Below are 17139 nucleotides of genomic sequence, written 5' to 3'. Positions count from 1 at the left end.
CACAGCAACTAGAGAAAGCCTGTGCACAGCAACGAAGACCCAATGCAGCCAAAAATAAATTAAAAAAAAAAATCACACCAGGGGAAGAGATGTCACTGGAACTGTCCTGGGTGCATGAGGACATATGTCACCTAAGCTATAAACCACAAGCACATGCTGTCTAACTTCTGTTAGACCCTCTCTTGTTGATTTCGTGGTAGAGTTTCCTTAGTGGTTATTCAAGACTAATATTTTTTCACACTGTGGGTTGCAACCCATTAGTGGGTCATGAAATCAATTTAGTGGGTGGCACCCAGCCTTAAAAAATAGATGGGATTAAAAACATCAGTATGTTACATGTAGTAAGGATAAATGATATTTTGTTTAATTATATGTATGCAAATATACCCATAAATGCAATGTGCCCAAGATAAAAATGTCCACTACTACTGAAAAATTAATTCTTTGGTTACCCTATTAATAGATGTTATATATGTTTACATGTATAATTAAAACAAGATATGACAAACTACTATATGCTATGTATTATAATTGAAGTAATATATATGTATTTGGACAGGACATCTACCTCATGGTCTAAATGAGCTGTGCAAGCTCTAGGTATCAGGCTTGCAATCCAGTGAGAAGGAATTACACTTTTCTAGAAGTTACATACTATCAATACATATCTACTTACATCTTATTGTTTACTACTTGGACATGTGGCCACACCATATTACAAGAGTGCCTGGGAAATAGTTTTATTCCAATATAAATATTGGTTAAAAAAAAGTATGGTTAAAAGAAAAGAGGGAGGGAGATTAGATTTTGAGAAAGAACTAATTATCTGAGTGCTCTACTTACCAGGGGCCCACATGATTAGGGAGGCTGGATGAGCAGGAACCAGGGGAGCTCTGGGGGGCTCACACCACAAGAACCACAGCATGTTCTCATAGTAGGAAGTTCGATCAGTACACTGTTGCTGTCACTTGTGTTGAATGTCCTTCAAATAGCCTCATGTCCTTGTGGCCCATGTTCAAGAGTCAAGATCCTGTTTTTTTTAATATGTAGAAGCTAAAAAAACCCAAACTCATAGATGCAGAGAACAGATTGGTAGTTGCCAGAGGCAGGTGTAGGGGGTGGGTGAAATAAATGAAGGTGGTCAAAAGGACTTCCAGTTGCAAGATAAATACCTTCTGGGGAAGTACTGTACAGCATAGTGACTATAGTTAACAATATTGTATTGCATTGAATACAATATTGTATTTGAAAGTTGCTAAGAGATTAGATCTTAAATGTTTTCATCACAGGAAAAAACTTTTTTGTAACTATGCAAGGTGATGGATATTAACTAAACGTATTGTGGTAATCATTTTGCAATATATACACATATCAAATCATTATGTTGTACACCTTAAACTAATACAGTGTTATATGTCAACAACAACAAAAATAATACAATGATTAACAACAACAAAAAGTCAAGATCCTGGGACTTAGTAGCTGATTAGCTGAACCTAGCTTATGTGCCTGCTCCCAAGCTTGTGCTGAGATGGAGAGAAGTAGGATCGTGCCTCTCTGGCTTCTGTAGTGGGGAGTTAGCTTTATCTTCCATTAGGAGAATTTTTTTAAATGGAGATTGGGATTCTTTAAGGAAGTGAGTGTGTGTGTGTTTATGCGTACAGGGATGTGTGTTGGGAGGGTGGATTGTGGATGTCAGGCACTCAGAGGATTATAAGTTTCCTCTATATTCATTCTGTAAAATGAAGGGATTGACTAAAACAGTCTCAAAGATAAGATTTGGACCAGATTTTATGGTGGAGTCATGATTGATTGGCTAACTCAACTCCCATCCCCAACCCCATCTACCTTGCTTGCTTCTGTTACTGAGGCAGGAAAATCAAGAAACTTTTTTTTTCCTTCTCTTAAATATAAGGAAACAATCTGGCCTTTGAGATATAACTGGAAGTTTGTTGGGTCTTGTTAGGAAAGATTTTTTTTTTCACTTTCCTCTCAAAAGGGATGAATGCCACTAGTGTCCTCAGGGGGATTCCCCCTTTTTACTGCTATAAATGCAGACGTGATGCCAGGAATTATGACAGCCATCTTGTCACCATTAGGCAACAGCCATGATGATGGAAGTCTTATGAACTGTGATAGAATAGAAAAATAGAGCTTAGATCTATATTTTTGAGCTGCTGAACCATCTCCACCTTTAAACTTCCTGCTATGTGAGAAAATCATCTCCTACTTTTAAAAGTCAATCCTATTATTTTTCTATTATTTGCAATCAGAGAATTCCTAACTTCAACAGATTATAAGTATTATACACATTTAGTGACGGTAGAGATTAATATGGGGCTATGGTATAAAGAGATATTATTCTGTCTAACTAGATTTCCATTCCTTCTGAATTGTGAATGACCAAATCTTGCCAATTCTTTATGGCACAGCTTAAATGCCATATTCTTTACTAGAAATGTGATTCCCTTTATCCCATTCCCTGCATCTTTACCCACCCCCTCAACACTATCCTGAATCTTGTGTTCAATCTTGCTTTTCTTCTTCTTTTTAAAATAGTGTTATTGTACCTACTTATATTCCTAAAAAGTCTATTTTAACTTAATTTTTATTATTTTAATTTTTTTCCTTGTTGGTTATTTTAAATAGAGCAGTGTGTACATGTCAATCCCAAACTCCCTAACTGTCCCTCCCCCATCCCTCCCCCTTGGTAACCATAATTTTAATTGCTTTGAACTTTACAAAAATATATCTTGGTATATTTAATCTTTTGGATTTACTTTTTTCAGCTAATACTGTATTGCTAATATTCATTTATATCGTTGTGTGCCTTAGTTATTTATAGCTGTATAACAAACTATCCTCAAAGTTGGTAGCTTAAAATAGCACATTCAGTATCTTACAGTTTCTCTGGGTTAAGAATCAGGGCACAGCTTAGCTGGACCTTTTACTTCAGGGTCTCTCACGAGGCTGCAGTCAAGGCGTTGCCTGGGACCACAGTCATCTCAAAGTTCAACTGGAGCAGATCCACTTCCAGACTCATTCAGTGGTTGGTGGCAGAATTAAATTCCTCACTGACTATTGTACCGAGGGCCTCGGTTCCCTCTGGCTGTTGGCCGGAGGTTACCAGGAGGTGGGGTAGGGTCATGGGAGCCGTATCAGAAGCTGCCTTCCACATAGTATATTACTGTAATTTCTTCATTTTGACTACCATATACAATTTTGTGTGAATATGCCACAGTTTATGCTCCTGTTCATAGGCATTGGATTTTTTTTCCTGCCCAGGATTTTTGCTTTTATGAACAGCTACAAACATTTTTGTACACATGAGGGAACCATGCTACTCTTCTCTGAATCATCCCCAATTTAATATGTGTTCTGACAGAGTGAGTACTATTAAGACTTACTTGATTAACTTTACCAGGACTTAATCTGGTCCCTTCTAAACTCCCATAGCACTTCATATTTTATGGTTCTTAGCACTTGTCACCATTTATTACACTTATTTTGTACATGTCATATTTTCTCCTTTGTAATAGTAAGTTGTTAAGGGCAGGAAATAAATTTGATTTTTCTTGGTAATTTACATAGTGCCTATACAGCACTTAGTATATTAGTAGGCTTTCAGTAAGTATTACTGAGTGAATGAATTCTGTCTAAATGTCAGTGCCTGATTTTTAAGTTCTTAATAATCTGGCTTCAGTGATCCAGCTGTATTTCTCACTTCTCCCCACCACGGACCCTTGTTTAGGCAGGTGAGCCTCTTTAACATTCTCTTTCAATCTTTTCCTAATGAATCTCACCCAGGTTGATATTTCTTCTCCTGTTCCTACTGAATTTACTGTTTACATCACACATTCAGCATTTTAGTATATATTCAGGCAGTGTGTTGGTGCACAATAAACTTTATTGATTGAATGGATGCAGTATCTTATTTTATAACTGGTTTATTTTGAACCAGTTAAGTACTTTCATTTCATTCAGTTGACTGAATGTCAGTTGAGTGATCAAACAAATAAATAAACAAATAACGATTTGTTTGAGTAGATTTCTATTACTTTTTTTGGTCTCAGGTATTTTGGAGTTAATGGAGTCAGAAGGACCCCCAGAGTCAGAGAGTTCAGAAAAATCAATATTTTTCTCACAGCAAGAAGAAGAGGAAGAAGATGATAATGAAGAAGAAGAAGAATCCAGAGAAGCAGAGGAAACTGCCACCATTAATCCCCTCTTACCCCCTGCTCTCACAGGGGATGTAGAAGGTTTGCAGAAGATTTTTGAGGATCCTGAGAACCCTCACCATGAACAGGCCATGCAGTTACTCTTGGAAGAAGACATTGTTGGGAGAAATTTGTTGTATGCAGCTTGCATGGCTGGGCAAAGTGATGTGATTAGAGCTTTAGCCAAATATGGTGTGAATCTGAATGAAAAAACCACCAGAGGTATTTCGTCTTTTTTCTCTTATCAGTATTACTTATGACTGCCTAAAGATGCTATGTATTATCTTTAAATTTGGATAAATTTGATGTGCCTGCTTTATATTTTGTATATGTTATGTGTGTGTGTGTGTGTGTGTGTGTATACACACATATGAATGTGTGTATATGCATGTTGATGTATTTAGTATAGCATAGTAGTTAAGAACACAGAATTCACTATTTATTAGCTGTGTGACTAGGGCAAGTTACTTAATCTTTTTGTGTCTCTGTTTCATCTACAAAATGGGGATGATTGTATTTTCTTTATAGGGTTTTCCTTATAGGTTATGAGGATTAAATATGATAAATATAAAGTTGGTATACAGTAAATGCTCAATAATATTATTATCTCTTTCCTTTGAAGATTTATTTTTTGTAGTCATTATCCAATTAACTCTTTAAATTCAGTCACTTGTTTTTTCAGATTGCAAATATAAAACATGGTCATTGTAGAAAATAAAACAATGATCTTTAGCAAATAGGGACTATACATTTTCTTCATGCTCACATGGAACAATTTAAAAAATTGATATGTTAGGCCATAAAGGAAGTGTCTACAAATACCAGAGAATCCGTAGCATGCAGTCTGTGGTCTCTGACAACAATAAAATAAAATTAGAAAATAGTAACAAAAAGATAACTGAAAATCCCTATAATTTTGGAAACAAAAACACACTTTAAATTATCTGTTGGTGACAAAAGATATAATAGAAATTATGAAATACTTAAGTGGCAACAGGATCTAGTTATGTCAGAACCTGTGGAATAAAACTAAAATTAAAATTCTAATTTAATGCATATATTAGAATATAAGAAATATTGAAAATTAGAAAGCAGTGTATTTAACTCAAGGAGTTAGAAAAAGAACAACTGAAAATCCAAAGAAAGAAGAAGAGAAAATAATAGAGTAAAATAATGACATTGAAAATAAAGAAACAATAGAGAGGGAATTCCCTGGTGGTCCAGTGGTTAGTACTCCACTCTTCCACTGCAGGTGTCCCAGGTTCAGTCCGATCCCTTGTTGACTAAGATCCCTGATCCTGCAGGCTGTACAGTGCAGCCAAAAAAACCCACCAAAAAACAAACAAACAAACAAACAAAAAACCACAATAGAATCAACAAAACCAAAATCTGGTTTAGTGAAAAAGAGTTGAAAAACCTTTGATAATATTGATAGTTTTTGATATGTGTTATAAGAAAGAGAGAGCTTAAACAACATTTGGAATTTTAAAAATGAAGCATTCACACAGGAAAAACTAAGATTTAAAAAATTCCTAGAAAATATCATAAACAACTTCATGACAGTACATTTGAAAACTTGGATGAAATGGACAATTTTCCAATAAAATATAAATTACCAAAATTGATTCAAGAAAAAACTAGGAACTTGACTAGAACAATAGTTACTTAAAAAAATTGAATAAGTAATCAAAATCTGCCTCATTGTCCCACCCCCACCTAATTTCAAACTCAAATGTTTTAAAAGGTAAGGTTTACTACACTTGTAGGGAAAAAGTAATCTCTAGCTGATACAAAGGTTCCAGAGAATGTAAAGAGAGTTGGAAAACTACTTATTTTATGAGAGATAACTTTTATAGCAAAACTAGTTAAGGACAGCACTAGAAAGGAAAATTATAGGCCAGATGCAAACATATATAACACAGATGCAAACATCTTAAATAAAATATTAACAAATTGAATCTAAGATTGTGTGTTAAAACATTTATTGGACTAGGTTGGGTTTATCCCATTAATGCAGGATGGTTTTAACATTAGAAAAAAATGTTAGTATAATTCACTACATTAAAAGATTAAATAAACAAAACCACATGATCATATCAATAGATGTAGAAAAGTCTTTTGAAAGAAAATGCAGCACTTGTTCATGATGAAAGCTTTTAGGGAAATAGGAACAGAAGAAGCCTTCCTTAAGGCTATTGAAAACCTGAAGCAAACTTACCTAGTATTGGGGCTTCCCTGGTGGCGCAGTGGTTGAGAATCTGCCTGCTAATGCAGGGGACACGGGTTCGAGCCCTGGTCTGGGAGGATCCCACATGCCACGGAGCAACTGGGCCCGTGAGCCACAACTACTGAGCCTGTGCGTCTGGAGCCTGTGCTCCGCACCAAGAGAGGCTGCAATAGTGAGAGGCCTGCGCACCGCGATGAAGAGTGGCCCCCGCTTGCCACAACTAGAGAAAGCCCTCGCACAGAAACGAAGACCTAACACGGCAAAAATAAATAAATTAATAAAAACAAACAAACAAACAAACAACAAAAAAACTTACCTAGTATTGAATCTTACCTATGACTTGGGCAAATTATATAACCTTTCCATGCTACAGTTTCTTCACCCAAAAAATGGGACTGATAGTAATATCTAAAATCATACTACATCAAAGAAAATGAGAGCCCCAAATCAATATCTGACAGTGTGCCTCTAGTACTATTCAAGGAAGGTGGTGTTCTGACTAATTGATATGAGTATTGCCATCCTCTTGTTAGGTATTTTCCAGTGTGTGGATATAGGTGTACAGTCTTTCAAGTTTGATGATGTGCTCTAAGATAATCCATTTCTTCATTCTGATATCATGCTTGCCATGAAATCTTGTTTAGCAGAGGTTGAAGGTGCATCCTGCTTGCTTCTTGCTGCTTATAGTAAAATGGAGAGGAGAGAAATTGAGAGAACTGGTAAATTAAAAGGAACCAGGACTTGATGATTTGGGAAATTCTAAGCTTATTTGGCATTCCATGAAGATGATTTTATAATGGAAAGTATGCATGAACTGGCAAACCTAATTGTACCAATTTGGCAATTATTATTTTAATCATTATAAAATAATGAATTACATTACAGTTTACCAGTAAATTTCTTGTTTGGTTGGTATTGACTCAGTTCCCATGAGCTTGTTGATGTGGGAGAACAGATCAATTCAGGGTTTTTTGCATTTTTTTGGGGGGAGAACATTTACGTTCTACTCTCAGCAAATTTCAGTTATACAATATAGTTATTAACTATAGTCATCATGTTATACATTAGGTCCTCAGACCTTTTTCATCTTGTAACTGAAAGTTTGTACTCTTTTACCAACCCCTCCCTGTTTACCCCACCCCTCAAGCCCCTGGTAACCACTTTTCTACTCTGTTTCCATGGGTTTAACTTATAATTTTTATTTTAGATTCCACATATAAGTGATACCATGCAGTATTTGGCTTTTTCTATCTGGCTTATTTCACTTAGTATAATGCCCTTGAGGTTCATCCACGTTGTCACAAATGACAGAATTTTCTTTTTTTTTTAAAGGATGATAATTGTGTGCGTATATGTGAACACTATTAATTTTTGGAACATAAGAAGCCATTGGCCTAAAATTAAGGGACTTCTGGTTGAAGAACTGCAGGTAGATATCTCTAAAGTAAGAAGATGTATGCCATTTATTTGTGGATGATACTCAGATGGATAGGAAGGAAAATGATTTTCCAGGTGATTGATGGATCACATTTGCTTTCAGGATTTCCTTTCCTTTTAAATACTGAAGAATTGGACACTTTTGATCCAAAGGGAGGAGAATGAAACAGTTCTTACAGTCTCAGCTCTCTGTACTGCTGACTTCTGGTGTATTGGGAAGTGCCTTTTTTTCTGTTTGAGCCAAGGACAGGTGTGTGCAGTTTGCAGTTTATTGATGGTGGAACCTCCTCTGGTTCTGGCAAGGCTTTGGTCTCTAAACCTGGCCATACTCAAACAGGCATGATCAGAACTAATTACTGTTTTAAACTCTGTCTTTCCATACAATCAGCAAACATTTGTTAAGGATGGAGGACTAGCCAGGTCTTGTGCTGGGAACTTGGGAAAGATGAATGAATTCAACAAACTTGGACAAGTTCACAGTTTAGCAGAAAACAGATGTGTAAATAGATAGTTAATATACAGTGGGACAGGGTACAGTGATAGCTCAGAGGAGAGATTAGTCAACTTTACATGGAAGTGTTGGACAAGGTCAAGGAAGGCTTTACAGAGGAGGCACTATATTGAATTTTTTTTTTGGCTGCACTGCGCAGCATGCGGGATCTTAGTTGCCTGACCAGGGATCGAACCCGCGCCCCCTGTAGTGGAAACGCGGAATCTTAACCACTGGACTGCCACGGAAGTCCAATATATTGAATCTTGAAGAATGACCAAGAGTTTACTAGACAAAGGAGGTTGAAGGATTGGTCATGGCAGGCAGTATAGTAACTGTAGTATCAGATTTTAGTGTTACAATATTGTTGTTATTCTGGTATACTTACCCACTATTTTAGGTAATGAAATACTGGCCTTTTTATAGATATAATAGTTTTATTTGGTATTTAAAAATATGAAATCAGAGTCATTTATGGGTTGAGAACAATTTCAATGATTTAATTGCTCAGTGTATATAAAAAGACAAACTGAAGATTACAAACTTAAACGGTCCATATTGTGGTATTACAAAATTTCTATTGTAAGAATAATTCTTAAGTTCACAAACTTCCCAAACAAGTAGAATGTGAATCTCATAGTTTTGAAATTGATCAGGAAACTGAAATGGAATCTCTCTCTGTATATGTGGAAACTAAAAAAGACAAATATGAACCAGCAATGTTTTCTTTGGCGATAAAGATTACAACTTACTCTCAATAAAAAGATTGCAGTTCTATCAAAAAAGCAAAAAGCTGTTCGGAGATATCTCTCTCTTTTAAAATTAGAGTTGAGGTAATTCGAAGGAAAATATTTGGTATTGGTTTATAACTACTTCCAACTAATGTTGAGTGAGAAAAACTTCAGTAGCTGAAAAAATTTGTACAGAAATATCCTGTTGATACCATTGACACACTTAAAAAATCAAATAATGTTTTATTTGCAATTTTCATGATTATAGTTTCTTCATTTTTATAGTATTTGCGTTTTTTAAAATTAATTAATTAATTTTTGGCTGCATTGGGTCTTCGTTGCTGCGTGGGCTTTCTCTAGTTGTGGTGAGTGGAGGCTACTCTTTGTTGTGGTGCGTGGGCTTCACATTGCGGTGGCTTCTGTTGTTGCAGAGCACAGGTTCTAGGCACGCGGGCTTCAGTAGTTGTGGCACGCGGGCTCAGTAGCTGTGGCGCGAGGGCTTAGTTGCTTTGCAGTATGTGGGATCTTCCCGGACCAGGGCTCGAACCCGTGTCCCCTGCATTGGCAGGCGGATTCTTAACCACGGTACCACCAGGGAAGTCCCTAGTATTTGTTTTTTAATCTTTAATTTTGATTTGTTTTATCTGACAATTTATATTGCTAATAGAATGACAATATATACTTAATATTCCTATTTGATAGTTATGCTTTTATCTGATATCTTATGTTTATACATTTTTGTATTTAAAGTGTATTAGTGGGCTTCCCTGGTGGCACCACGGTTAAGAATCCACCTGCCAATGCAGGGAGCACGGGTTTGAGCCCTGGTCTGGGAAGATCCCACATGCCATGGAGCAACTAAGGCCATGTGCCACAACTACTGAAGCCCGCGTGCCTAGAGCCTGTGCTCCACAACAAGAGAAGCCACTGCAATGAGAAGCCCGTGCACTGCAACAAAGAGTAGCCCCCGCTCGCCACAACTAGAGGAAGCCTGCATGCAACAATGAAGACCCAACACAGCCAAAAAACAAATAAAAAGTAAATAAAAAGTAAAGTGTATTAGTTACACTAATTAAAAAAATGAATTCTGAACTCAGTTTTACAAAATACCAGTATTAATGCTAAGTAAATATAAAATTTATACTTCTATTTTTTATTTTTCTACTGTAATTACTGTATCAGTCAGAAAAAAGCAGCATATGCAAAGTTATAGAGACATGAAACAACAGGATTTGGGGAATTCAAAGAGTCTGGTACTGCTGGTGGTACGCAGATTGTGAAAAATATTCTAGGTAGGTGAGTATTTTGTTCCATGGCCTATTACTTGTTTGTGACTATCATCATCGGAGTTTTTGGATTTTGACCTTATTAATGACCTTCATCAATTTATAGCAACCTTGAGAAAAGTACTTATCCTCTCCATGCTTTTGTTTCCTCATCTATAAATGAGAAAAATACTCGTGCCTACGTCATAGGATTGTAGTGAGGATTAAATGAGTTGATACTTGTGAAGCACACAGAACAGTGCCTGCATAGAGGAAAAAGATTACTTTTTTTCTTGTCTCATCTTTTGCCTTACTGTGAACTATCTACTCAGTTGACTCTCTCTATTTAGTAACCAGTAGTCTTGCACAAAGAAATTATTTTTCTCTTAGAACCAATCCCAATTTTTCAGAATTCCATTTATGGTCCCTTTCTTCCTGCTGGGATTTCTAAATGTAGCCTTCTGTATCTCTCTTCTGGGATCAAATACTCATTGCCAATATTATGGGAGAACTTTAGGAAAATCCCCTTCTTGTCTGGATGCTTTTGAAATCATCTTATTTAAATGTTCTTCTTTTCCTGGGAAGGCTATGGGGTTCATATAGTACAAAGATCTGTGTGTTTTCTTCCAGAAAACACACCATCTCTCACAAGGGGAAAAAGAAAACATACAATGGTTTTTTTAAACCCATGGTTTAAACCCATAGGTTTTAAATGCCTTGGTCAAAGCCTGTGTCTGTTTAGAAATCATGTTTTCTTGTTTTTAAACTATGTATATTAAAAAAATAGGAAAAAAATTTAGATGTTATTGCTGGCCTGGCCTGTAACTTCAGCCTTGAGAAAAGCAATATCAGGACCCAGAATATCTCATTTGGAATGGCCTCCTGCTCCTACTATTGCAGTGTCCTTTCCGTAGATAGTGTCCCCCTCTCCCAGCAAACCAGGGGCCCTGGGCCGTTTGGCTGAAGAAATGCATCTTCGGAAGGCAGGAACAATGAGGGTTGGTATCTGGGTATTTCTTGGCCCTCCATTTTGTAGGGGCTAAAGCCATGATCATATTCTTGGGCCAGTCTTTATCTCTTGGTGTTCTGAAATGTCTCACTGTTGTAACATTAAAAAAAAAGAGTTGGGCCAAAGAGGGGAGGTAATTCCACTTTTGGCTGACCCTGGAGTAGCTTACGTCATGCTCCTTTTGATTCCTTATTAATTCTTTATTATCCCTTCTGGTTATGATAGCCTCAAGACAAAGATAGTTTACAACTTGGTCTGACACCCAGGACTGTGGGAATGTGGTAAATAGGGAGCCAAGGGGGAGGTTTCTGGAAGGAAGTGGAGGAGTCCTTGTTCTCTCTTTCCCTACTCTAACCAGTGGCACACATTTGAGTGCTATTTCCTTTTCCTTATAAACCTTTTATTTGGCAACAGATCTGGGTTTGATTTTGCTTTGGCTGCTTACTACCAGTGTGGCCTTGGGCAAGGTATAGTCTTTCTGATCTGCACTTTCCTCTGTATCCTTTAATGGGGCTGATAATAACCTACCTCATAGTGTTAGTGGAAGGATTGAATGAAGTAGTAGCCCATAAAGTACCTAGTACTTAATACATTTAATACATGCTAGTTCATTCTTCTGCTCAACTCTTCTTGTAGTACTACATGACTCTTTGGCCAAGTTAAGTGAATCACAAATGTATCCTCGTGGGTAAGTTAAAACAATCAGTTTTGACTTGATTTTTTTAAACCAGTCTGAAAACATTTTAAAGATGCCGCCCATGTTTTTCATCTTTACAATTATATCTCATGGTAGTTGCCTCAGTAAATCTTAGAAATAACTTTCTAATTGGATAGGTCATCATTTCCATTTTAATTCAAATGATTAATTTCCAAACCAAAGGCATACCAGTTGTAGTAATTTGTATGATTGTGTTAGCGATAATAGAGTAATTAGAGTTGATGCAGATTCCTTAGGCTAAAGTCATAGGTCTAATTGTGTTCCAGTAGATGACTGTTAGGGAGATTGCCATCTTCCTTAAGAAGATGTTGAAGAGCTCAGAGTTCAGATTGCCTGTGTTGGTGCCTTGTGTTCATCATTTACTGGCTGTGTTCCTTGGGCAAGTTTAGCTTCTCCGGACCTCTGTTTCCTTATCTGTAAAATAGGGATTATAATAGTTCTGACCTCATGGGGTTTTTATGAACTAAATGAATTTACTGTATGTAAAGCACTTAGAATAGTGCCTAGCCTGTAGTAATTGTTCAATACCTGATTGCCATTGTGATTTTCTAGTCCATAAAATAGCCTAAAACAGCACGGTCTTCTTGATCTGACCATCCTCATTCTATTTGTTAGGTTACACACTCCTACACTGTGCTGCAGCCTGGGGTCGTTTGGAAACTTTGAAAGCACTGGTGGAATTGGATGTTGATATAGAATCTCTGAACTTCCAGGAAGAGCGAGCTCGAGATGTTGCTGCTCGGTATTCCCAGACTGAGTGTGTTGAGTTCCTGGACCGGGCAGGTAAGGAGCTCACAAGGTAGGAAAGTAGAAAGTAGAAAACTGACTCAAGTTACAGGGTTATAGGCTATGTATTTAACAAAGCAAAGAGGTGATAAACATTTTCACCTTCTATCAAGATGTTTTATTTGTAGGCCTAACCATAGTCACTGGTGGTGATAATATGTGAAATCTGCCTTTTTTGTTGTTGTTGTTGCTATTTTGCTATTGACCTAAAACATTGTACTTAATAGAAACTATATTGGTTGGAAGCTGGTTGATTTATCACCTTCTAACAATTTCACCAATAATTTTCTATAAGAATATGTGTATAAAATATGTTCAAGGCCATTTTCTGAGAGACCTAGGCAGAGTGGACCATTTCTTAAATGTTTAAAAAAAATGGCATACTTGAGGAATATATTTGATTCCCCAGGTAGAAACAATTGTAATAATTTAAAATGGTTTGCTAGGCAAAATTAATCTATGGTGGTAGAAGTCAGAATAGCAGGTATCATTGTGGCATGAGGGGGACTTCTGGGGCATAATATTTTTTTCTTAATTTGGTTGCTGTTTACAAGGTGTGCTCATTTGTGAAAATTCATTGAGCTGTACACTTATAAATTTTGCACTTTTCTATATGTATGTTATGCTTTAATCAAAGGTCAAAAAACTATGTACTGTTTTGAGTTTCACTAATATTTTTCTTACATCATTTCCGTAATCCTGTAGAATAGAGCTTAGAGATTTCACGAAGATATACCTGTGTAATTATGTAGGCATACAAACATTGGTTAAAAAACTAGTACTAAGGAAGTTCATGGCATTCATTTTACATAGTTATCTGCATTTGTGTTTTTTTAGCAAGCATTTATTAAATGCCCACTATGAGCATAGCACCGTTGTGGTACAATTAATTGTTCCTGCCCTCTGGACATTTGTTAGGCGAGGGATGATAACCTGTAGACACACTCTAGAGTTAAATAACAATATCAGAAAGACTATAATTAAGGGTTAAAAGGGGCAGAGCAAGTGGTACATGCTGTGGGGTGGTCAGAGAACATGAAGTCAGAGCATGGTGGAGTTGAGGTGGGCCTTGAAGAAAGGGTGGGATTTGCATACACAGTGTAAGGGGAAAGGGTGTGAGCAAAATCTTATGAATGAAAGTGACATGTTGGGGAAGAAGTGATGAGATTGCCTTACTAGAATAGCAAGTCATAATTTACACAGCTAGGCTACGACACAGGCAGAAGTACATGGGCTTTTGAATCAGATTGCTTGAGTTTAAATACTGGTGTCTCTACTTGAAACCTATGTGACCTTGGACAAAATACTTAAATTCTTTATACTTCAGTCTTAATTTCCAGAAAAGGGAGCCAATAATAGTTCTTACCTCTTGCGGGCATCGTTGTGAGAATGAGATGAGATGATATTAAGCACTTAGCACAACGCCTTGTGTGTGATCACACTCGAAGAATGATGCTACTATTATTACTGTCAGATTATACTCCCAAATGTCAGGCTAAGGTGATTTCATTTCTGTAGCTGTTGGAAGCCACTGAAAGATTTTACGTAGACGAGGCAGAGGTTTAGAGTGATATTTAGGAAGATTCATATGGCAGCCATAAGGAGCTTGCTTATTAGTAAAATGAGAAGGGTACTGGGAGAATTAATAGAAGTAAGGAAATTGAGGGAAGGTAGCATATTTGGGAAGAGAAAGATGAGTTATACTTTGTAGATTATTTTATACGTAATTGTCCACTTGTATTGAATATTTTCTAGGGGCATTATTTCTGTCAATACCTTCGATTTTGTGATTTTATATATATATATGTATATATATATATATATATATGCAAAAAGAAAATAGCGAAGAATTTAATTGATCCCTTCATGAATAGTTATTGTAGGTGAAATTCACATTATATAATATAAAATCCTTTTTTTTTTAAACATCTTTATTGGAGTATAATTGCTTTACAATGGTGTGTTAGTTTCTGCTTTATAACAAAGTGAATCAGTCATACATATACATATGTTCCCATATCTCTTCCTTCTTGCGTCTCCCTCCCTCCCACACTCCCTATCCCACCCCTCTAGGTGGTCACAAAGCACCGAGCTGATCTCCCTGTGCTGTGCGGCTGCTTCCCACTAGCTATCTATTTTACGTTTGGTAGTGTATATATGTCCATGCCACTCTCTCACTTTGTCACAGTTTACCCTTCCCCCTCCCCATATCCTTAAGTCCATTCTCTAGTAGGTCTGTATCTTTATTCCTGTCTTATCCCTAGGTTCTTCATGACTTTTTTTTTTCTTAGATTCCATATATATGTGTTAGCATACGGTATTTATTTTTCTCTTTCTGACTTACTTCACTCTGTATGATAGACTCTAGGTCCATCCACCTCACTACAAATAACTCAATTTCATTTCTTTTTATGGCTGAGTAATATTCCATTGTATATATGTGCCACATCTTCTTTATCCATTCATCTGATGATGGACACTTAGGTTACTTCCATGTCCTGGCTATTGTAAATAGAGCTGCAATGAACATTTTGGTACATGACTGTCTTTGAATTATGGTTTTCTTAGGGTATATGCCCAGTAGTGGGATTGCTGGGTCATATGGTAGTTCTATTTGTAGTTTTTTAAGGAACCTCCATACTGTTCTCCATAGTGGCTGTATCAATTTACATTCCCACCGGCAGTGCAAGAGTGTTCCCTTTTCTCCACACCCTCTCCAGCATTTATTGTTTGTAGATTTTTTTTTTTTTTTTTGTGGTACACGGGCCTCTCACTGTTGTGGCCTCTCCCGTTGTGGAGCACAGGCTCCGGACGCGCAGGCTCAGCGGCCATGGCTTACGGGCCCAGCTGCTCCGCAGCATGTGGGACCCTCCTGGACAGGGGCACGAACCCGCGTCCCCTGCATTGGCAGGCGGACTCTCAACCACTGCGCCACCAGGGAAGCCCAATTGTTTGTAGATTTTTTGATGATGGCCATTCTGACTGGTGTGAGATGATATCTTGTTGTAATTTTGATTTGCATTTCTCTAATGATTAATGATGTTGATCATTCTTTCATGTGTTTGTTGCCAATCTGTATATCTTCTTTGGAGAAATGTCTATTTAGGTCTTCTGCCCATTTTTGGATTGGGTTGTTTGTTGTTTTGTTATTGAGCTGCATGAGCTGCTTGTAAATTTTGGAGATTAATCCTTTGTCAGTTGCTTCATTTGCAAATATTTTCTCCCATTCTGAGGGTTGTCTTTTCGTCATGTTTATGGTTTCCTTTGCTGTGCAAAAGCTTTTAAGTTTCATTAGGTTCCAATTTTTTACTTTTGTTTTTATTTCCATTTCTCTAGGAGGTGGGTCAAAAAGGATCTTGCTGTGATTTATGTCCTAGAGTGTTCTGCCTATGTTTTCCTCTAAGAGTTTGATAGTGTCTGGCCTTACATTTAGGTCTTTAATCCATTTTGAGCTTATTTTTGTGTATGGTGTTAGGGAGTGTTCTAATCTCATACTTTTACATGTACCTGTCCAGTTTTCCCAGCACCACTTATTGAAGAGGCTGTCTTTTCTCCACTGTATGTTCTTGCCTCCTTTATCAAAGATAAGGTGACCATATATGCATGGGTTTATCTCTGGGCTTTCTATCCTGTTCCATTGATCTATATTTCTGTTTCTGTGCCAGTACCATGCTGTCTTGATTACTGTAGCTCTGTAGTATAGTCTGAAGTCAGGGAGCCTGATTCCTCCAGCTCCATTTTTTGTTCTCAAGGTTGCTTTGGCTATTCAGGGTCTTTTGTGTTTCCATACAAATTGTGAAATTTTTTGTTCTAGTTCTGTGTAAAATCCATTTTTGAAGAATGACCCATGGCATTTAGAAAACACAATCCAGGAACAAATTTTGCTGTAACTTTTCTGAAAGTTTGGGGCTTATGGTGTTAAGTTTCATTGGTTTTGTTATCAAATGCAAGTCCCTGTGTCTGACATGCAGTGAGGCCAAACAATACCAAAACGTTGGAGTTTGGAGCACAGAAAGGTTTATTGCAGGGCCATGCAAGGAGGTGGGTGGCTTATACCTTAAAAACCCCGAACTCCCTGAAAGCTTTCAGCAAAGCCCTTTTATAGGAAAGGTGAGGGAGGGTCATGGTTAGTTGTTGCAAACGTCTTGGTGTCAGATTCTTTGTTCTTGAGGTCAGGTCATGGTCAGGTCATGATGTTCCTGTAAACCTCCACCAAAATAAACATTATTCTGTGTTCTGACAAGGGCAAGATCCCAAGG

The 17139-nt window shown here is 37.2% G+C and overlaps 1 protein-coding gene across 1 annotated transcript in view; it reads left to right on the top strand.

Annotated features, from left to right (window-relative positions):
* The first annotated feature begins 4073 nt into the window (after positions 1-4073).
* Positions 4074-17139, top strand: part of ANKRD45 (ankyrin repeat domain 45) — a 45219-nt gene continuing 32153 nt past the window's right edge. The window contains exons 1-2 of the mRNA XM_082665446.1: positions 4074-4439; positions 12710-12877. Coding sequence (XP_082521572.1) covers positions 4088-4439; positions 12710-12877 — 520 coding nt within the window. The 5' untranslated portion in view covers positions 4074-4087. The remainder of the gene's footprint in view (positions 4440-12709; positions 12878-17139) is intronic.

Source organism: Grampus griseus, assembly GCF_964374135.1.
Source record: "Grampus griseus genome assembly, chromosome: 1".
NCBI lineage: Eukaryota > Metazoa > Chordata > Mammalia > Artiodactyla > Delphinidae > Grampus > Grampus griseus.
This window is presented reverse-complemented; position numbering and strand designations above follow the sequence as displayed.